This window comes from Lucilia cuprina, chromosome 2 (assembly GCF_022045245.1).
Source record: "Lucilia cuprina isolate Lc7/37 chromosome 2, ASM2204524v1, whole genome shotgun sequence".
NCBI classification, from domain to species: Eukaryota; Metazoa; Arthropoda; class Insecta; order Diptera; family Calliphoridae; genus Lucilia; species Lucilia cuprina.
In genome coordinates this window covers 40,165,774-40,190,179 of record NC_060950.1, presented here as the reverse complement: position 1 = coordinate 40,190,179, position 24,406 = coordinate 40,165,774, and the positions used below count along the sequence as shown (strand labels likewise).

The following is a 24,406-nucleotide window of genomic DNA, read 5'->3' as shown; positions in this document are numbered from 1 at the left end:
CATCAAAATTACGAGTTTGATTAAAAGGTTTACAAGCCCTTTTTGGTGTTCAGTTGTATGGGGGCTAGGTGAAATAATGGACCGATCTTAACCATTTTCAATAGGCTTCGTCCCTGTGGATTGATTACAAGGTTAACATGGACGGACCAACGGACGGCTAAATCGACTCGGAAAATGATTCTGAGCCGATTGGTATACTTTAAGGTGGGTATAGGACCAATATTATTGAGCGTTACAAACATCAGCACAAACCCAATATACCCTCCCCACTTTATACTTTAACAATAAATTTTAAATATTTTAAAACTAATACCCTTGATTTAAAATATTTGTAATTTATCAAGTTTAAAATAGTTATTCTTAAATGTTATTAACTTTTGTCAGTAAAAGCAGTTCATAATATTTGTGCTGAAACTTATTTCTGTGAACATTCATATTTAAGAACAAAGTTGTAGAACAAAAGTTGCTTAGAAATGCCAGTTTTATAACATTAATTTTTTTCAGCTCAAAAAAAAAATCAGGATATTAAGGGTTAAGGTGTATTATTAGGCATTCAAGCAATAATTTTTCGAAAAGTTTTGAGAATATAGACAACAGGCTAATGGAGCAGTATGAAGTCATTTGAGTGACATCTTTTCACTGTTTTGGTATCATATTTATTTCTGATATTTTCCAAGAGATAGGAAAATGTCGATTACGTAGTATCAAGTTAAAAATAAACAAAATAATTCTCAGTGCTGAATTTGAAAGGTTACTTATCGTGGTGGTAATAATTTTATCCATATTAATCACCTTAAGATCTTTGATTGTGGTCTTAATGGCAGAGGGCCGGAATTTTATTGGGCGTGGGGTAATTTCTTAGATTATATTCCTTATTATTTTTTAGGGCCTTGTGGAGTATTCTTTGACTTTTATTAAGTTTAACCTTTATATTCGGAGATCGCGATTGTTGCCTTTGACGTCTGAGTAATTTCTTTTCTTTTATAAAAGACTCAATGTTTGTAGCACATTTCGAATTTTAGTAGTCTCTTTCTATATCAATTAAAATAGTTTAAAAAAATAAAAAAAAATAACATTTGCTGCCAGAAAATTTTTATTGACAAACAAATATTATTCAAATATAAGCGTTTTAAAACAACCGAAAAAATATAAATTGGACAATAACATTTGAACAACATTTATATTTATGTTGCCTAAAACAGTTATTGTTAAAGAAGAACCTGAGGGAACTTTATTTGTAATATGTATCGACCAGAAATCTATGGCTAGTCTTCGCCTCTAAAACTGTCATATTCAAAATTGGGAAGGTGCCGATTGGAACGGCTCTTACAACAAGCCTCAAAAAAGACACTAAAATACCAAACACCACATTATCAGTAGCTACCACTGATAACGGCAAGGAATCAAATTCTAAAAGCGAGGAAATTTCTACTAACTCATCAAAAGAAGGTGCTGCTGCCCTTTAAAAAATTGGCGAGGTGCCGATGAAAGGGCTGTCGAAACCGGCCCCGATAAGGACACTAAAACACCCAAGACGATACCCAAAGCATCATTAGCAAGTGCTGGTAATTTAGAGGAGTCAAATCCTAAAAGTGGGGAGGAAATCACTCACTCTGTCCAAAATTGAAAAAGTGTTGCCCAAAATTCGGAAAGTGTCGATTAAATCGACTGCACTTTCTATGCAAGATAAGGACACCGCAGTGCCATCAATGGTAGCCACTGCATCAATAGCCACTTCAGGCTACCCGGAGGAGTCAAATCCAACGAGCGGGGAGCTGTTCATCAACTCGCTAGAAGACAATTTAAATGGATGACTAAGGTTATCCAAATAAACCTCCATCGGAGTGAGAAATTGTAATTACATCTGATATGGGTAAAGGGGCAATAAAGAGCATCGCTCTTTATAAATCTGCAGTGCCGGATGGTATTTTCCCGGCGGGACTGATTTCCGTACATCTGCCTTAGATATTTTCTGCATGCTTGAAATTCACATATACCACTAATAAATGGCAGGATACAAGGGTAATATTTATACCTAAGCCAGGGAAACCTAGCTATGCGACACTAAAGCTTATCGACCGATAAATCTTACGTCCTTCCTACTTAAAACCTTGGAACGTATGGTCGATGGTATGGTTAAAAGCAGTGTACCCGACAAAGACCTAAAATTTCAGCAGCATGCTTATGTAAAGGTACGATTGTAGAAACCGCCTTAAACGAAGTTCTCCACTACATAGGTGAATTATTTGATAGCAAACTATACTATAGCAAACTATAAATCAATAACGTGTACACTGATACTTTTATCTAATACCTAGGCCAGTTTTATATTGACCGGGTTCTCCGTAACTGGATCATCCACATGCTAAGAAATATATGGATAAGCTGCGAGAAGTACGATATAAATATCAGGAAAAAGATATTTCGCGTTATACCACAGGGTGGCATTTTGTCACCATAACTCTGGGCTACCACATTTTATAGCTTCCTAAGGACCCTAACCGAGAAAGAACTTAGGCAGATGATGTGGTAATAGTTTTCTTCTTACTTGTGTAGAAGAGCTGAGGAAGCTCTGAATACGGCCTTATGCTGGGCTCAACCGAGAGACCTCAATGTTAACCTGGCAAAAACGGAAATCTGTCATTTCACCTTGCTTCCTGGGCAAGAAGATACCAGTGATAGACAAAGTTAAGTACTTGAATGTAATCCTCGACCGAAAATTAAAATGGAGGCACCACATAGAGGGTAGGATCAACAAGTCACATCGGTGCTGGGAGACATTGAGAAAAGTTTAAGTTAATATGTTATATTAAAACAAGTAGGAAAGTATAGTCGGGCATGGCCGACCATATAATGCCCTACACCATGAGTATATTTTTAAAAATTTTTACTTTTTATAAATAAACTTTAATGTTGAATATTTTTCCAAAATATTTAAGCAATTTATTGATAAAAGAAACTAAAATTTCTAAATGAGGCTTTATATAGGTCAAATTGGGCCGATCCTCGGTAAATATGGGAAAAGGATATATTTTTAAATAACAGTTAGTTTTGTTGAGTTTCATTGCGATACAAATGGTTACAAGTCAATTTTAGACGTTTAAGACATTTTTTGAAGGGGGTTTGTATGGGGGCTAGGGTCAAATAAGGGCCGATCCTTACGAAAATCTGCAATGTCATTTATACTTATATAAAACTTATTTATGCCAATTTTTAGAGAGATAATAGAATAATTGACGTAATTATGGCATAAAAAGTTCAAATCGGGAGGTACGGTTGTATGGGGGCTAGGTGAAATAATGGACCGATTTCAACCATTTTTAATAAGCTTCTTCCCTGTGGCAAAAAACATGTTTGGTCCAAATTCCATCAAATTATCTTGAAAATTGCGGCCTGTACCTTGCGCACAAGGTTTACAATGACAGCCAGCCGGACAGTCGGACGGACATGTCTTAATCGACTCAAAAAATTCTGAATCGATCGGTATACTTTAAGGTGGGTATTGGACCAATATTTTTGTATGTTACAAACATCAGCACAAACGTATAATACCCTCCCCACTATATTGGTGTAGGGTATAAAAAATCGTAAAAAGGTACAGTGTGGACTAGATTTGTGCATACTACCTACTATTGCAACTGACGAATTGCGCAACAGCCTATTTCTTAACTTTAGTTTTTATAACAACTTTTTTCAAAAAATTGTCGCGACAAGCGCAACTTCAACTTTTTTATGGCAAAATAAACATTATTTTGAAGTATGTTTTAGATTTATTTAATTTTCATTAACTTTGTTTTTCAGTCAGTGTAATTTAAAATGGTTTGATCTGACCTGGCACCTAAAAAAAAGAATTTAATATCCCGACCAAAGTTATGTTAGCAAATATTAAATTTTTTAATGTTAAATATATTTCAATACAGTAATTTTTACTTTTATTGATTAATAATTGAATTGATTAATTAAACTTCAATTAATTGCTTGTTTTTATTAAATAGTTATATGAAATTGTATGGAATTTTAGTGGTCGGTCATTGCAACATTTTGCAAATTGGAACAACCCCAATTTCCTTTAGGTTGCTCAAATCGAGCCCGTACTTAAATACAAAAATTACACAATTACAATAAAAACAGAAACAAATAATACTTATTACAGAAAATTCGGGGAGTTTTCCCGTTTTCCTACCGAGCGCACAGAGAAAGTTCTAAGCTACCTCAGCCTTCAGCCTTTACGGATACCTCAAAAGAAGCCCCGAGGAAACAGGAAACACTAACTCGCCAAAAGAAGGTGCTGCTGCCCTTTCTAAAATTGGCGAGGCTCCGATTGAAAGAGGAAATCATTCACTCGCCAGAAGACAGAACAGCAGTGCTGTTCAAAATTAGGAAAGTGTCAATTAAAACGACTGCTCTTCCTATGTCTGGAGGCATAGGAGTCAAAACCAACGAGCGGGGAAGTGATCCAAATAAACCTCCATCGGAGTAAGACGGCTACCAACGCTTTGTTGGCTAAAATTAACACAGGCAAGATACATATAGCTTTAATCTAGGAACCTTGAACGATTCACAACAAAGGATTAAATCACTTAATTTTTCAACTTATCTATGCTGATACAGGGTCTATACCGAGAACATATATTATATGTTCTCAAGAACTTATGTTTTCTCCTCTTAACAGGATTATCCATATCGGACGCAACGGTGCTGAAGCAAGGTCGTGGTAACATATACCGTGCATCTCTTTACCTGCCTTATAATTCTCCGACACTAACACCAACGTCGGAGGTGATGAAACTGGTCGAAGAGGCACAAAGAAAAAATAAGAAAATTGTAATAGGTTGTGATGCCAACTCCCAAACACCAATCGCAGAGAACTCATGGATTTCTTTAATACTAAAGACATGACATCGAACTTAGGTAATAAAGCTACCTTCGTCAAAAGAATCAGAGAAGTATTAGATATAACTATATGTTCAGAAGAGCTTATAAACGAAATTTAGGATTGGGGAGTTTCGAACGAGCACTCCTTTTTTGACCATCGGTACATAAGATTCAAAATACTACGACCGCCACCAAAGCCGATAAATTTTCGGAATAAATCTAAAGTAACTTGGTTGAGGACAGCTGCCCTCTGCGAGAGCAAAGATCTGCCCAGGAGAAACCCTGAGTAATCGGGGAGATCCGGAACATTGCTAAGACTCTTCGCAAACTATTTAACCGGACACTGCGTAAGTAAGGAGTTTAGCGTACATGCTGTTTGGGTATAAGTGGTGCCATGTGTACTACTTCAACCAAGGCTCTGGAAACGTCGCTTACAGCCGTATGGCTTTTTGTCAGTAGGCAAACTGACAAAAAGCGGTTATAGGACACGTCATCAATGTATACTGGACACATTGGAAGGTTGTACACAATCATCGGACGTGCCTGATCTTTAACTGAATACTCTCCCAGAGATAAGGTTCACATCATATGGGTACCATCCCACTCGGAAGTATTCGGTAACGAATGATCGATTGTAATAGCTTTAATGGGAGGGAGCTCGAGGCAGTTAACCTGACATATGCAAAACCATTCGAAGCAACAAAATCTGAACTAAAAATATGGGTGAGAGAATCCTATAAGACCTCTTGGAATATGGGATGACCCTGATGAGAGCAAGACAAAAAATCTCCTCAAAATGAGCAAGTCTGAAGTTAGTATGATAATACGTATTCTGAGTGGACACACAGTATTATGAGCACATTTATGCAAAATTAGGATTCAGACGTAAGTAGAGCATGTGGTAAGGACAGTGAAATTCTGGAGCATTCGTCGAAGTTAGATCCAAGTATCTTGGAAGTGATGTTATTCCGAAAATAACATTCCTGACTAACACTGATTATAAAATACTTTGGAATTACGTTCAGGAAACTGAGTTTCTGAACACTGAAAAATAATTCATTCAATTCCTCGTTCTTTTTTATTTTGTTTTGTTTTTTTTTTTTTTTTTTTTGTTCATTATAAGGAGTGCACAACAGGCCCGATTGCGGCCTAGGTTTATTTCTTCGGATTTGATGTAGTATACATCATCCTAAGTACCTAACCTAATACAGAACAAGTTTTTCAAAATTGGAATCATTTAATTTATTTCTCCGAGGAGAGTCCACCATTCCATTAAAAGAAAATAAACGTTCAACTGGATTAGATGAAGGCAAAGGGGTGTTACATTTTAAAAACATTAGCCTTATTTGTTAATATTTGTTGCGGCTCCTAGCTTAAAAACATTAATTATTTAGGGCCTTATGCAAAAACGATTAGTAAATTTATCAATTATTTGCTACACACTTTTTCAATATAAAAACATGTGTTAATAACCATTGTTATCTAAATAAACTTTTGGATAATGCTAATGTCTTACAAATTCTCTAATTCCTTTTTTATTAAGTTTTTTATGTCAAAATTATTTGTTATTGTACATCTATACGTATCTACATACATATATTCTGTAATGGTATTACAATTAGAAAAAAATTTTAAAAATTAGTGTTAGTGACTGTTCAAATTTTTAACTATTGTCCGACAAGCCGTCTCTTGTGTTTTTTTTTTTTGGTTATAAAACTTTCTTATACAAAAAATAGGCTGATAGGATAACGTTTACAAGTGCCGCAAACAGCTCTAATGTTTTTTTTTTCGGACAATATTTTTTTCCTTTATACAAGTTTGAATCCTCTAATATACATAACCAAAAACACGTCTACTGTTAAATTATTATGATTCTCGGTTTAGCCGTTTGGGCTATGCGATGATGAATCTCTTATATATTTATATATACAGTTAATCACAAAAATAAGTATACAGAAATACTGATAATTGGTTTTATTTAAAAAAAGGATATTATTTTTTCAAAAAAAAAAAAAATAAAAATAACACATTTATTTATTAAAAACAATTATAATAATTATTATTCGCTACTTTTTCTGGGTATTTTTGTTATTTGAGTTCTCATTCAAGGTGAAGTTAAATAGGTGCAAAATTTACGTCACAAAAGTAAGTATGCAGATCGTTTCAATATATATTTGGATTAATGATATTGACAAAATTTATGAAAATTTTACCTGTTTGAAAAAATATTTTGTACACAATGGCTTGGAAAAAATCCACTTTTAGATCCGAAGTTTTGAAATTTGGGCCGATTGGCCCCGGAAATAATTAGTAGAACAGTTTCTCTCATTTCTACGAAATATTTTCCCACTTTAGACCCGGATTTTGGATCTGGTGTTCATGATGCATTAGATGTTAAATTTTTAACTTTTGAAAAAAAAAATTTATATTTAAAATAATGCGATATGCTTGGATTTGGCTATTTTGTACACAGTACGTTTTTATAATCCGAAATTTAACTCCGATTTCTTAATACTTACAACATATACTTGAAAATTTTGATAATTCCATATATTTCCTTTAATTTAAACAGATTTTTTAAATCCTCCGATTTCCAAAGTATACAAAAATGCTACTAACCATACCTTGATATACCCGAGACAATAACCATGTATTATGGATCGAGCACTTTATTTGTTCTAGCAAAAAATTAAGACGTATCCTTGTTCAAAATTGTTTAATTTGTATTCATACCACTGAGCCTGATTTAATATAAAAATCTTAATATTTTGGACAATGACCAATTTCGGAACCGATATGTAGTGTAAGTTATTGACATGGTTACCATTTGACGATTATTGGTAGTATTTAGAAGTGTGTAATGGATGATTGCAATAAAAAAACTTGTCTTAATTAATGGAAACTAGTACAAGTCTTAATAATTTCACATTTAAAATAAATTAAATAAATTTTAGGAAATCTCCATGAAATATCTAATATGAACGCTATATCTTGGTCAAAACGACAATGGACCGAAATGGATTGCAATTATTGTAAAGAAACGATTACTTTGAAAGTTAAAATACCGTCTTCTAATGCATCAACGTTAGTACTATGGAAAAGCAGGCCAGTCACAAACATTCAGCTCTATTGGTTAAGAACTGCCGGAGCCAGATGGGGTCATAAATTTGAGGAAATCCCCATGAAATATCGAATATGAACGCTATATCTTGTTAAAAACGACAATAGACCGAAATGGATTGCAATTATTTTAAAGAAATGATTACTTTGAAAGTTAAAATATGTCTTCTAATGCATCAACGTTAGTACTATGGAAAAGCAGGCCAGACACAAACATTCAGCTCTATCGGTTAAGAACTGCCGGAGTCAGTTATAGTTTTTGGACCGGAAATATTGAAAAACCAGGAGGAACTTTGGCGAAAATTCAGGAATTATGGTATGCAATTCCTTAATCTGCATGCGAACGTTTAGTAGAATCAATGCTGAAAATATGTGTTGCGGTCTTAAGAATAATGGCTATGCAACTAAATATTAACCCCCTTATTGTCAAAAAATTTTTATACCCTACACCACTTTAGTGTATATTGGGTTTGTGTTGATGTTTATAACGCAGAATAATATTGGTCATATACCCACCTTAAAGTATACCAATCCGCTCAGAATCATTCTCCCAGGGACGAACCCTATTGAAAATGGTTAACATCGGTCCATTATTTCACGTAGCCCCCACCCTAATAGAGCTTGTAAACCTTGTAATCAAACTTCAGGTCGCAATTTTCAAAGAAATATGGCACATGATCATTTATGGTACTGTAGACGAAGCCTATTGAAAATAGTTAACATCGGTCCATTATTTCACCTAGTCCCCATAGAACTGAACCCGCCAAATAGTGATTTTAAGTTCATAATTATGTTTAATATATTCGTATCTCGACAAAAAGCTTCAAAACCAAGTTATATGCTAGTCTTGATGACCCTGCTGAACTTATAGGACGTCATTTGACCCTTGCCCCTCTAAAAAGCCCCCATCAAAATTTTACTTAAATATCCACAGTTTTATTAAACAGTAAATGGCTTTAGTATATCTGAGAGAAGGTACAATTCAGTGTACACTAAACAGGTATATGCAATCGAACAGCTGATAATTTTTTTGTTTTCTTATTTGCATACCTTCTCTGTCAAAATATGTTTTTGTTTATTTGAAACAAAATAAAATTTTAATAATAAAAAAATTTAAAATGTTTAGTTTGTAAAAAAATAATATTGTTTGCACAAAAAATACATTTCAACCATCTTCCGCATTGCGCCCTTTCTGAGGTCGCTGTCTTTAGCCAAACTTCATCCGTTTAGAATAGAACATTAATGGCACAAATCAGGTCATTCCAGATATCAACTATCCCCCGTATTGCGCACGTTGAGAAGGCTGTTGTCTTTAGCCACACTTTGGTAACCACAACACAACTTTATTGGCACAAATAAGGCCAATTCAGATATCAACAATCTTTAGTATTGCGCCCGTTTTCGCCCACTTTCGTTTGCCAAACTTTTGTAGCTAAAGATACAAATTTCGTGGCACAAATCAGGTTATTCCAAAATCTTGCTTTTGTCAGGTCCTCTGCCAATTCCTCTGTAACATTTACCAATAGCATCCACCTTAATATAAGTATATAAACAGGCATATCCCTTAAAATTCCATTTAAAATCACTGCATGTTTATACCCTACACCACTATAGTGGGGAGGGTATTATACGTTTGTGCTGATGTTTGTAACATACAAAAATATTGGTCCAATACCCACCTTAAAGTATACCGATCGATTCAGAATCATTTTTTGAGTCGATTAAGACATGTCCGTCCGTCTGTCCGGCTGGCGCAAGGCACAGGCCGCAATTTTCAAGATAATTTGATGAAATTTGGATCAAGCATGTTTATTGGCACAGAGACGAAGCCTATTGAAAATGGTTGAAATCGGTCCATTATTTCACCTAGCCTCCATACAACCGTACCTCCCGATTTAAACTTTTTATGCCATATTTACGTCAAATATTCTACTATCTCTCTAAAAATTGGCACAAATAAGTTTTATATAAGTATAAATGATACTGCAGATTTTCGTCAGGATCGGCCTATATTTGACCCTAGCCCCCATACAAACCCCCCTTCAAAAAATGACTTAAACGTCTAAAATTGACTTGTAACCATTTAAAATGGCTTAAATATTTTGGAATTATGGTAATATTCAACATAAAAGTTTCTTTACAAAAAATAAAAATTTTATAAAAAGTAAAAATTTTAAAAATATACTCATGGTGTAGGGTATTATATGGTCGGCCATACCCGACTATACTTTCCTACCTGTTTTTGAAATAAAATTAAGAATTTTTTTAAAAGACAAACATCAAAAAATATTTTAATTTATTTTGACATTGAGCTCATACAATTACAAAAACAAAATACATGATGTTTTTGTATTGTTGTAGTGATGCATATACCTGTTTAGTGTACCCTGGTACAATTCAACTAAAATGCTTTGTTATGAAAACTAAATCAGATTTTATTCGTATACTGGTGTAGGGTATTCTTACTTGTTTTATTTTATAAAGGTTCATAAAACAAAGTTTCCATAAAAAATCTGTTTTAGAAACCGTTTATACAAATTTTATTTGTGAATAAGAGGCTACCGAGTTTTTAAGACTCTTTTATGTTCAATGAAAATTCTTTATCATATTAGTTTTTTATGTCGAGGGACTATATTCAATAGTCTCTATCTAAAATAACACAAGTATTCAGGAGAGCAAACGAGCTACAGTGCATTATTTTTCTACTGCACTTATATTTTCAAATCTTATTAAAGATAAATTAGTCATTAATAAAAATAAATTAGTCATAACTTTTCCTTCTCTTATAAGCAGTTAATATATACTTATGCACTATTACACGTTTTATCTCAAATTCGATCTATGGCACATAGTGCAATGTCTTTCTGTCTATAATTTTCAGATCACAGGTCATATTTCTGATAAGAATTGGAAAAAAATGGTGGTCAAATCCAGATATTTAGGGTAATATTTTCACCAAATTTTATTACAATTGGGCGTTATCATTAAATATTTTTAACAAATTTTTAAATTTTCAAAAAAGTAAAAACACTTTGGTTTTCATTAATATTGAAAACATATTAAAGTCGGATTTCTATATTAGAGATAGTTGAAGTCGTAGTCTGATTTCAATGCAATTTGGTGGAAAAATATTTCTGCCTTTTTATACCCTACACCACTATAGTGGGGAGGGTATTTTACGTTTGTGCTGATGAAAATACTAATTGTTACTTTGTGGATGTAGTTGCTGCATATCTCAATGGAGATTATGAGACAACCGGAAATGTTTATTAAAAAGGGTGAAGAAAAATCAGTATGCGAACTGAAGAAATCATTATATGGACTTAAACAAGCTGGAAGAGAGTGAAACCATAATATTAATGAAATTTTATTAATCGCAATCAAAATGAAATAAATATTATTGCTCTCTATGTTGACATTTAGCTTGTACTTACAGTGAATCCATGGAAAACATATAGAAAAATTGAAATAATGGTCCCAGACAAACTGCGCTAGCTCGCCCGACATCACCATAGCGATCGCTTTTTTGATCAACAACGCAACATGGCGAACCGTAGTTTCTCTGGAATCTGAGCACTTACCCATAATCGTTTGTCTGCATCGACCTAATGATTTTATCGTCTCTGAACGCCGTCAATACGTAAACAAAAAGAAAGTAGACTGGCACGGCTTTATAGAATTTACCGAACGCATCTTCAGTGATCTAAATTTTCCCTCCAACGTACACCATTCAGAGAGGAAGATGCGTGAAACTGTCATCTCAGCAGCTGCTTGCCTTATACCTGCTGGTCGTATATCAGTAGTGCGGCTGCACTTCCCAGAAGAAGCAGCCAGGCATGCAGATGAAAGAGATGACATCCGAAATACCAACCCAGGTGATCCAAGACTCACCCAGCTGAATATTGAAATCAGCAGGTTGGTAAATGAGGACAAGCGGAAAAGATGTCTAGATCACTTGAAGAACTGCAACCTGAGTTCGGGTGTTAGTAAGTTGTGGTCTACAGTTCGATCTCTTTCTAACCCGACGAAGAAGGATGACAGGGTCGCTATTAAGTTTGCAGATATTCCCATTTCTGAACCTGAAAGGTGCTCGCGCGAATTTTGCTGGCAATTCATTGAGCACCCTGAGAGAGACATGGCGAAACGAAGTCTTGTTCGCAAACTTCACAACAAGGCGTACCTCAAGCTGGGAGTTGAGTACCTGACTAAGGTCTTCAACAAGTCAGTGAGCAGCCTCGTAATACCCGAAGCCTGTAAAAAGGTTACAGTCATTCCCATTTTAAAACCTGGGAAAGACTTAACAGAGGGGCGCTAGCTAGCAGCACTTGGGGTATGGATAAAGAAACCTTTTTGGCAACATATAATGCTATACGCATAATTGGGACGAACGACGAATTTTTCGGAAAGAATTTTCGTCGTCAGATATAGAACACACTAAAATATATGAAAATATTCACAATCAGTCCGTACGACGAAATTCGTCGTATTTCTATTTCTTACGCAGACGAACGACGAATTAATTGGGGAAAATTGTTTTAAGACCAATTCTAGAAGCCCGAATTTGCTGAAATTTGGCGGTTGTGAGTACAGCTAATGACAATACAATATTATATTCGAATATTCGAAATTATATTCGAAAATTCAAAGTTATGTTCGAAAAATTTTTATGGTCTTAAAATAATCTCTGCGTCAAAAAAAACTAAAAATAAAATTTTCGAAAATTCGAACTTAAGTTCGAAAATTTTTTAAAGCCATTAATCTGAAATTTGGCAGTTTGGAGTACACTTGATGACACAATGCTATGTTGTAATATTTAAAATTAAGTTCGAAAATTCGAAGTAATGTTCGAAAAAATTTTAAACTGTTAAAAAAAATCTCAAAATTGGGGATATTCACAAAAATATAATTTTTGTGAATATCACACAATTGGATACACCCCAGAGGCATGTCAGGAAGGATCTCGTATATACGTGGAAAGTTTGGGTAATTTGTTTTCAATTTCTTTATAAATAGTGCCATTGAAATTTAATTTTCTTGACATTTTGAACGAATCTAGAGAAAAATATCTTTCCAGCATTTGCCCATTCAAATGATATTTCTTCATTATTTCCAAACAATTTTTTAATTTTTTTGCTGAAGAAACAAAGTTATAAATTTTGGTATTAAAACTGAAAAAATTATTTAAAATAATCTTTTTTTTTAATTTTAAAATATAAATGTTTACTGATCAGATGTGGGCAAAATAAATTGAAAAACAAATAAGAGTGTTATATTCGGTCATGCCGAATCTTCTATACCAACCATCAAATTTTGTGCCGTAAAAATAATGTAAATTTTAGAAGATCTTCTCATTTGTTTGATATATACTAAACTTTACTATTCGAAATTAATATAAACATTAGATAGATTTTCGAAATAAAAAATACAAATTAACACAAATTAATTTAAAAATCACAACATATTTTTTTACATACAAGACTCTTTGTAAGGGTATACAGAACCATTTACTGGAAAAATCTAGTAGAATTTGTATCACTTTTGTAGAAAAATGTATAATTATTTGCGGAATATTCTGTAAAAAAATAAAATGTTGAATATAAGTGATGTAGTAATTTCATACATTACTTTATCCTTATCAACAATATTAATTAATTTTTTCAATAGGTTTTGTTACCAATTGTCTAGAACAAAGGTGGCCAGAAAAGGAAGGTTATAACGAATATGTTGTAGTGCAAAATATTAAAGAGAACATAAATGAAAATATGTATGCTTTGCACTGAAAAAAAATATAATTATTTAGTTAGTTAGTTTGAAAGGAGGATGTATACACATCAAATCCAAAGAAATACACCTAGGCCTCTGTTGTGCGCTCCTTAACCAGTGCCTCAAGTGGAAATCAATTGTCAAATTTCAAATAACGAATAATTTCTATTAATTAACCGATTAAGAAAAACTCACTATTTAGCAGTAAAATTACTATGTATATTCTACAAAATTTAATATTTTTATAATAAATTTTCTTCTTTTCTTAATTTCTTAATCAATTTTCTATAATAAAGAAAATTTATTTGATGATTTTTGAAATGAAATCATGGAAATAATTTTATCGCTTTTATTTTTACAACTAGTTTTTTGGGAACATTGTTGTGTTCTTAAGCATTTCTAATAAGTTTTCAGCAACAGTTATAGTTGAACTACTTTTGAATGGAACGTATAGATTCTAGAACTCGTTGAAAATCTTAAAAACAGTAATGTCTTTATATAGAAAAGCATTTCACATAAAAGTTGGTATTAATATTAATTTCAAATGAAGCTGAGTTTTTGAGTCGAAAATGAAACTTTTTTAATTTAATTTCTTTTTCGTTTTTTCTCTAAGTGAGACAGGTAAATAAATAGATAGAATGTACAGATTCCCAGCTTTCATTTGATGCCAATATTTGCATTATAAAATACATATAAATATTTTAAATATTCGTTTGTAGTCCTTTAAACTTTGAAATCCTTTTATAAGGACATAAAAATCGGAGTACGCAATTCTATAAGTGGAATCTATTTTCACATGCTTATCAACTTTTCCATGTGTGAATGCTTTTTTCAAAATTGTTACAGGCTGTATATGAAGAAAATTATTGTTAAAAGCAATAATAACATCTAGTTTCCTTTTATTCGAATAACCGAATAATTTTTAATTATCCGATTATTAACCGGCTAACGTAAAACCTCAAATAATTATTTGTCGAATAAACCAAATAAGACAAAAAACCCGAATAATTGAATAGTAGTATGTATTAAATGTATCTAATAGGTATTCAAATGATTAACTGTCGATCGTTTATTCGTTACAATTTAAGCGATTAATTGCTTCAACAAATGAAAATACAAATATAATTTTAAATAATTATACATATTCTAATAGATCTTTCTATAAAAAAAGTATTCGTACATTCATTTGTAATCGCTTTTGAAAATATTCTCTGTGTATCATTTCATAAAGAGAGCAACTAATTCAAATAGTTTTTGGTTTGTGTATAGTTTGTTTTGTTGCTGAGAATATTTGTATGGCGTGTGTATAAGTGAGAACAACACAATGTCCAAAAGGTCAAGTTTGGCCACCATAGGTCTAAAACATGTGTATAATATTGAATTAGTAAATAGTTCTTATTTTAGTCGACATTAAAAGTTTTTGAAAAAAAAATACCAAAAAGCATTCCAAATAGCACGATCAAATAACTTGTTAAAGGGGCATTGAGTAAGAAAATTTGTTGAGTAAATTTTATTGGAAAATTATCTCTAGATTTTTTTTCAATTTTCCATAAAATGTTTAAATTTGTTTTCAAACCAATTAAATTTTTTAAAAAAATTAAACTGTTAGATCAGACTTTTGGAAACTTTTTCTGGATTTTCATATATATTAATTGAGTTTCCTTTTCATAATCGATCTAATTGACATTTATGATGGAGAATATTGTGTTTTACCGTAATGTAAATTTTCTTTTCCAAATTGTTTTAAAAGCTCCATGTCATGTTTGACTTTGTAATGTTATAATAAATTCGTTAGTTTATTTGATTGGATAAAAAATCGACATTTTGAAGCACTTTGCAATTTTGAAGGTAAAAGATCGGCAAATCTGGCAGGCCTGGACGTATATCGAATTTCTATGCTCGTATTTTTAAGACATTAATTACCGTTAAAGTAACTGATCCTTTTAAAATTTGGTAGAGATATTTTTGATTGTATTTGCGTCAAGTGTGATCGCTGTATCCGTACTTTTAAGGCAGTGCCGAATTTCGCCACTATAAATGCTTCATTTAGCCAGTTATGTGCGTTAAAGTAATTTTCTAAAGGGGACCTTATATGAGGGTAGGGACAGTTATGTGTCGATCCTTATAAAATTTTGCAAGAGATTAAGATTTGGGTTCTTATAAAGTCATTTTCTGAAGGGGAACTTATATGGGGGATAGACGAAATCGTGTACCAATATTGCCCATTTTCAATAATAAACAGCCTGCATTAAATAATATCTGTGCGAAATTTCAGCTCTATAGCTATTCCCGTTTGGACTTTATCGTGTTTTTAACAGACGGACGGACATAGCTGGATCGTCTTAGAATCTAATAAGGACCCAGAAGATATATACATTTCGATGTGTTACAAACTTTTAGCCAGTTATGAACGTTAAAGGCATTTTCTGAAGGGGACTTTATATGGCGGGTAGGGTTAATTATGAGCCGACCCTATAAAATTTTACAAAGAGATTTGGGTTCTTATAGTCATTTTCTGAAGAGGAACTTATTTGGGGGATAGACGAAATCGTGTACCAATATTGCCCATTTTCAATAATAAACAGCCTGCATTAACTAATATCTGTGCTCTATAGCTATTCCCGTTTGGACTTTATCGTGTTTATAACAGACGGACGGACATAGCTGGATCGTCTTAGAATATAATAAGGACCCAGAAGATATATACATTTCGATGTGTTACAAACGGAATGACAAAAACAATATACCCCATCTTTTTTGATTGTGGGTAAAATATGCGATAATAGATATTAAAATGTTATTTTTTTCAAGTGTGGTGAAAGTGGTTTGAGTTCCAATACTTATACAGAAATTCTACCGTTACATTCTTAGAGCTAGGTACCGAAAGTCAACTCCTTTAGGTACCAAGCTCCAATATCGTATTATTCTTTTGCAATTAATATAAAATAAATTTTTTGGACAAGTGTTATCGGAGATTTGTAAAACGTTTAACGTGTAATTACAATCGATATTTAGATACTTACCAGTTCCTATTTTACAAATACTTTGATACTCTTCATTTTCATTATCATAACAAGCGAGTAGAAATCCTCCATAACTTCCCGTACGTTTTCCTTTGCCTCTATAACCACCAATTACAACCAAATCTAATGAATCGCCACAACCAGATAAATAGTCTTTTTTAAGTTTTAACCAATTTCTTGACCGTTTTGCAATTTCGTACGTCGCATCCTTGTGCAGGGTTTTTACCATCAATCCTTCACAATTGCCCTTTATAGATTCTTCAAGAAATTGTTGTACTTCATCTACGTCGCTAGTATCCATTGCCGTAGCAAATTTCCAAACACCTTCTAATTCTGTAAAATGTTCTTTCATCATTTGCCTTCTTTCAGCAAATGTATTTAAAACCAATGGTTTTCCGTTGAGATACAATAAATCAAATGCATAAACACATACTTGGACTTTAATTTCATTTACATCCACATTTTTTCGTTTACGGGTGGATAGCACCTGAAATGGTAAAATCATTTTCTGTTCCACATCCCAAGCTACAATTTCACTATCAAGTATATAAGATTGTACACTGGATTTTGAAAAGCTTCCTATGCGGCATATGACGTCCGGATATTTAGAAGTATTGTTTTCTTGATTTCGAGAAAAAATTGAAATTACGCCATTTTCGTCGCAATGTATTTGGGCGCGTTCTCCATCGTACTTCCATTCGCAAGTAATCATAAGACCATCAAAACGTTCCAACACTTCTGATACCCCTTTTGTAGGTTGTGCTAACATCGGCTTAATTGGAATACCTGGCACCATGGGACAACGAACTTGTACTTCATCCATTCCAAATTCTAATAAAGTTGGTATGATTTTATCATAATTCGGACATTGACTGTAAATAAAGACAATACAATTACTTCAGTAAAAAATACATCTATCTATATATATAAAATTCTAACGTTACTGACTGACTGACTGACTGATTGACTGATTCATCATCGCACAGCCTAAACGGTTAAAGCTAAAGAGCTGAAATTTGGTGCAACAATTTTTTATTACTTATAACATTCCTTAGGTTGTAATACCTTAAGTAGGTAATCACTCTTATATACCTCTCAAAAACGACCGAAATAAAAATAGCGTGGAATTTTCTATTGCAAGTAGGTATGTAAATTGTGTTATTTTTGGTGAAGGATATCAAAGATTCGGCGCGCTGAATATTGGATTCTAACTTGTTGTGTCTAATTTTATCAAAATAGCTTAATTAATTCATGAATTATGTTCGTTTAAGTCATTTTCGGAAGTGGAACAAACAAAATTTTGTTGAAGAGTTTATATGTACACGAAACATATTCAGGTCGAATTTTATCCCGATAGCTAAATAATTCAATGAAATATGAGCTTTAAAGTGATTTTCGGAAGTGGGCCATACATGGGAGCTATGACCAATTGTGGACCGATCCCGAAAAAAGTTGTTGAATAGTTTATATGTACACGAGACATATTCAGATCTAATTTTATCCCGATAGCTTTAAAATTTAATGAAATATGAGATTTTAAGTGATTTTTGGAAGTGGGCCATATATGGGATCTATGACCAATTGTGGACCGATCTCAAAAAAAGACTGGTTTTGTAATTACACGAAACATATTGAAGTCAAATGTTATCCTGATATCTTTATAATACAATGAAAATGAGTTTTTCAGTGATTTCGGAAGTGGGCCTTATATAGGAGCTATGTCCAATTGTGGACCGATTGAGTTCTTCGCCAGTAATATGATTCCTATTCATATTATATACATATGTACAAAATTTTTTCATTTTAAAATTCCTTTATATAAGAGCAATACTTGTACCAAATTTAGTAATGAGTTATGTGCGTTTAAGTGATTTTCGGGAGGGGACCTTGTATGGGAGCTATGACCAATTATGAATCGATCCAAATATAAGAGCAACACTTATACAAAACTTTATATGGATATCTTAATTTATTTAAGAATTATGTGCGTTTAAGTGATTTTCGGCAGGGGACCTTGTACGGGAGATATGACCAATTATGGACCGATCCACTTATCAACTTATCAAAGGTTGAAGTCTGATCAATCTAACACATTCATTATTCTCATCAGCATTAATATAATCATCATTTACGTCAAAAATATTTATATTTGCATCTACTTCCGGAACAGCTAAGGCCCTGTATTCGTCATCAAGCACTTGGGTTACAGCTCTGTTATCATTTGAGTTATCATTATTTACTGTGTCATCATTTTGAATTTGTTGGAGAAATTCCTCGAGTTCACCTTCCTTATATTTTTCAAAATATGATCTATTTCTTTCAATCATATTCTTATGAACTTTACAAGTTTCTTCATTGTCTTTATCCAAGATATCATCCTTTTCATTTTGCCAAGGCATATACAACATTACGAGTGCTCGAAAATAATTTTCTCTGCTTAAATCCACATTAAATGAGGGAAACCTTATTATTGAGGGACTTTCTTTTTTGTAGACATATCCAGATCCACCCCTTAGCCTAATGTACTTTTTATTTCCATCATTATTTTCATCGTTCAAATCATTATTTTCATTATAGTCATCTTCTTCTTGACCCCTACGATTTCTTGATGGCCTAAGTTTTGAAAATTTACAAAAAGCAGCGAAATAAGCAAGACAATAATCTTGCATTTCATTGGAAAACATCTGTTGAATCTCCGGGAATATTTTCCAGCTCTCTTCTAGACTTTAATATTCTCACACGTTTGTCTGGAAGTAATGTATTTATATACACTTCGGAACTATTGCAGGTTTAAAAACATACAAGGCTCAAAAAGTTCCTGACAGGAACGCTGCTAAAAATTCAGAGGCCAAAAACAGAGCACGGAAATTGAAGTCAAGTTTTATAAAAAAATATTCTTGATGCATAATGGATGACGAAACGTATGTTCTGGCAGATTTTTCGCAACTTCCAGTTCAAAAGTTTTATGTTGCTGATGCTCGAGGGAATGTTGAAGAAAAGTTTAGGACCCAAAAGCAGACAAAATTTCCCAGAAAGTTCTTGGTATGGCAAGCAATATGCAGTTGCGGCAAAAGAAGCCAATCATTTGTTACAACAGGCTATATAAATACCGAAATTTACATCAAGGAATGTTTACAAAAAAGGCTGCTTCCATTCATAAGACTTCATTATGTGTCCACTTATTTTTGGCCTGACTTGGCATCCTGTCACTATGGTAAACAAGCCCTTGAGTGGTACAAGAACAATAATGTGGTATTTGTACCAAGAGAGGCAAATCCTCCAAACTGCCCGGAGCTAAGGCCAGTGGAGAGATATTGGGCTCTTGTTAAAAGAGAATTGAAGAGTACAAAAAAGGTTTCCAAAAGTGTGATAGATTTTAAACGGAGATGGACTACATGTTCGAGCAAAGTGACAGAAAGCACTATAAAAACGTTAATGGAAGGGTTTCTGAAAAGGGTTCAAAATTTCATCACAAGTGAATAAAACTATAAAAATATTTTTTTTGTAAATTGTAATAATAATTTGAATCAAATAAAAAAAATAAAGCTGTAAGTTTAGTGGTTTCTTTTTTATAAACATATATGTATGTTAAGAATTTTTCGATCGCACTCCTTATATACCAATTCTTGTCATGATACAGGTATTCCAAAGTAAAAAATTACGAACTGTCTACCTCTTAACATTTAGGACTATATTACTATAACCTGCAATTCAGTCACTGATATTTCTTATTAGTGAAAGAATGGAAATTATCATTACCTGTATATTTTTACCTACATGATTATAAACGAAACAGAATGAAATGATCTGTCGAAAAAAATTAGGTAAAAAATAGTTATAAATTTCTGAAAATTTAAGCATAATAGGACCTTTCAATTATAAGGATAAGCAAACAAATGGAAAATAGGTAAATATAAGATTTAAACATGTTCTGTCATATTTAATACTAAAATCTGAAAAATACGAAATTAAAGGATACAGGTTTAAATGAACATATTTTTGAATGTAATTGAGATATTGGCTTGAAATTTTTTGTAAAGGGTCGAGAATTTCCATATCTAACTAAAAAATGATAAATATGGACTAAATTGTTGTAGCTATATGCGACCCTATTGAAATTTTGATATAATTCATAGTTTTAGAAATTTAACAAATATGTAATATAAGACAAAATCTTTATTTATGAACAAAACTCAATGAAATCTTCAACGCTTGTTAAATTTGTCATTTCAAATAAGAAAATGCAAAAAAAAATTGAAAAGGTCAGAGGGCATCCCGCAATTCCCAAAAATAGGAATGAAAATCCCAAAAATGGGATTTTTTACATTTTTGCCCATAGGGTACACATTTCTTTCAGGGCTGGGAAAATACTTTTGGAGTAAATAGAAAACATATTAAGGTTTCTAAAACTGCTTTCAATTTTCTGATCCCAGCTTTGGGATTTTAGAACATGTCGCCCAAAGTTGAAGTTTTGATAAAAAATAGGTCATATTCGGAAGGACGCAGTGGCAACATTTTCAAAAAATAGGACAAGTTTTTTACGTCAAAGCGTTCTGCGTAGATACCTTTTAGAAAACTATAAAATTGTTATACGTTCTTAAAGAAAATTTTATTGATAAAAGAATTAAGACACATTTTGGGCAAAAAAACGGCAAAAATCTAAAATTTTTTGAATTTTTGAATTAAAACACGTATATTTTTGGATCTGTAAATGATATTGATCTGAAATTTTTTGTATATTATTGAAAATTTTGTTGTCTAACTAACAACAAATTGAGTCCATTTGGTCCAAAAATACGCCCGGTATTCAAAAAAAGGCGGACCAAGGTATGGTAAATTTTGTATCACTAAATTTTTAAATGCCTATAATTCGGATATTATAAGAGATAAGTAGTATGTCCGGGCATGTTTTTCGAGCGCTTTCAGAAAATATAAAAATCTTTGTATTTGGGTGAAAAACAAAATAATGGCACGAGTTTAAAAATTTTACATGTCGTAGATACCCTATTTTGAGCCGCCACAGCTCCGTCCCTGGGGCATCTGCGGGGTTCATCAGCCGTTTAGAAATGCCAGATTTATTTCCAAAAAATTTCCATTCTGCCCCACTGTGCATCGATAGACTAAAAATATTTTTGGAAAAAATCGCTGAAGTGTAAGTGGCTAGCGTTTATAAACCGGCTACCCATTTTAACGGGTTTTATTGGATATTTCGGTTTTACGTGAACAAGTTTTTTGAAAGCATCGATTTTCAGTTAACCGGGTTATCCGGGTTTTATGTCTCGGTTTATAAAAAGTAAGAGAGTTATATTCGGCTATGCCAAATCTTATATACCTACTAAAGTGTTCAAACGATTAATCGTCGTTCGGTTAATCGATTAATTTTTGACGATTAATCGTTCGATTAAATGAAAATTGTCAAATTTCAAATAACGAATAATCCGAATAATTTCTATCAATTAACCGATTAAGAAAAACTCAGTAAAATTTCTATGTATATTCTACAAATTTAATATTTTTACAATAAATTTTCTTCTTTTCTTAATTTCTTAATCAATTTTCTATAATAAAGAAAATTTATTTGATGATTTTCGAAAAGAAATCATGGATATAATTATATCGCTTTTATTTTTACAACCAGTTTTTCTGGGAACATTGTTGTGTTCTTAAGTATTTCTAATAAGTTTTCAGCAACAGTTATAGTTAAACTAGTGTTCAATGGAACGTATGAATTCTAGAACTCGTTGAAAATCTTAAAAACAGTAATGTCTTTATATAGAAAAGCATTTCTATATAAAGACATTAAATTTTGAAATCCTTTATAAGGACATAAAAATCGGAGTACGCAATTTTATAAGTGGAATTTATTTTCACATGCTTATCAACTTTTCCATGTGTGAATGCTTTTTCAAAATTGTTACAGGATGTATATGAGGAAAATTATTGTTAAAAGCAATAATAACATCTAGTTTCTTTTTATTCGCATAACCGAATAATTTTTAATTATTCGATTATTAACCGGCTAACGTAAGACCTCAAATAATTATTTGTCGAATAAACCGAATAAGACAAAAACCCGAATAATTGAATACCCTAATACCTACCATGAAATCGTATGCCATTAAACGAATACTCCTCTATAAACATCAGGGAGATAAGGCTTAAGGCAATTATGTACGGTATCTTAGAATATTTATGGAAAATTTTAACTTGCTAGCTCTTTCCGTTCGAACCCTAGATCCTTTTTTAAGCGTTTTACACTTAGCTTCATCTTAAAGGAATGAGTTGAAGGTTTTGAAAATATTTAAATTTGTATCATCTCTCATCATTAATTTTATATAAAACAATGATATAGGAAAATCTTGTAAAGATGTTGAAAGATGACGTTTTTTCTCTACATTTTTTACGAAAAAATGTTGTCATCATTGCAAATTGATGAGAGATGAAAGATGAAGCTTAAGTAGTATATTAAAATTTAGTAAGGACTTAGCATACTTTTGTGGAAAATTTATAATAATTTCCAGCAGCTTAGTAAACAATCCAGGAGCGGTTCATTTGTTCCACAAACATATGTATTTTTTTATAAAAAAAACAAATTTGGGTCCGTTCCTAACATACTTCTCTGATGGGTGCAGCTCATTTAAAAAAAAAAAAAAAAAAAAAAAATTCAAAAATTTATGCTATCACAATAAGGATTTTGGATGAGAAGCTGGGTGGCATTTTTCACAACCAGTCATGTCAAAAGTCCTAGTGATGGACTTGGAAGGAATATACGACCTTATACACATTTAAATTGATATTTCATTTAAATACCAAAAGCGGTCTAAAAGTAATCGCTTAGACCACACACTTTCTTTTTTAGTTGCTTGAGCTTTAATATAATCTTATATTTCTTATGTTATTTTGTATAAAAATTTAGTTTAAAAAACTTGATTTATATTATGTTTTGGTTAATAACTTCTAAACTAAACGAGACTCATCGTTTTTTGGTAGGATATAGAGGAGAGTTCAAGTGTCATTCTACCATGTCCTTTTTTAATTTTTAACACGGGGCTGACTGATATATTTTACGTTGAATTTTACACTTTGAAATACGTCCTTTAACCTTTTGGAAGTAAAATAATTTAATTACGCCATATACATCTAAATGTGTATATACATTTAGACAATTTTAACATATTTTTAAATTTTCAAAGCGCGATATTTTTGGACTGGAAAGAGATTCCGATTAAAAAGTCAATGATTTGAGGAACACTTTCAAACCATAATATGTGTGGCAAATTTCATTAAAATCGGATATGGTAAATTCGACTGCTGTCCGCTTTCACATGGATTTCCCTATAGGAAATTGTACACATTAAACTAAAAATAATATAATAATCAGTCGCAATGGGTTCCCGGAAGAAATGGGCATATACAACTGCTTTTTATCAACTTCGAAATGTTTCCTTTGTCATATAATAAATGACTACCAGATTTTCACAATCTTTTTATCAAAAAATGTAATTTTTAAAAAAGTTATAAATATCAGCAGCTAAAATATACTAAATTTAGTAGATTGATTGTTTAAAAAATCTGTTATAAATTTTTTCTACGCCAAGTAAAGTTCCAATTCATATTTATATTAT

At 32.3% G+C, this 24,406-nt stretch overlaps 1 protein-coding gene across 2 annotated transcripts in view; it reads right to left on the bottom strand.

Annotated features, from left to right (window-relative positions):
• The window catches only part of LOC111684789 (DNA ligase 1), a 126,713-nt gene that overhangs the window by 16,350 nt on the left and 85,957 nt on the right, over positions 1 to 24,406 (bottom strand). For both annotated transcript variants that reach the window (XM_046949630.1, XM_046949636.1), the window contains one exon: positions 16,782 to 17,653. In XM_046949630.1, the coding sequence (XP_046805586.1) occupies positions 16,782 to 17,653 (872 nt within the window). The remainder of the gene's footprint in view (positions 1 to 16,781; positions 17,654 to 24,406) is intronic.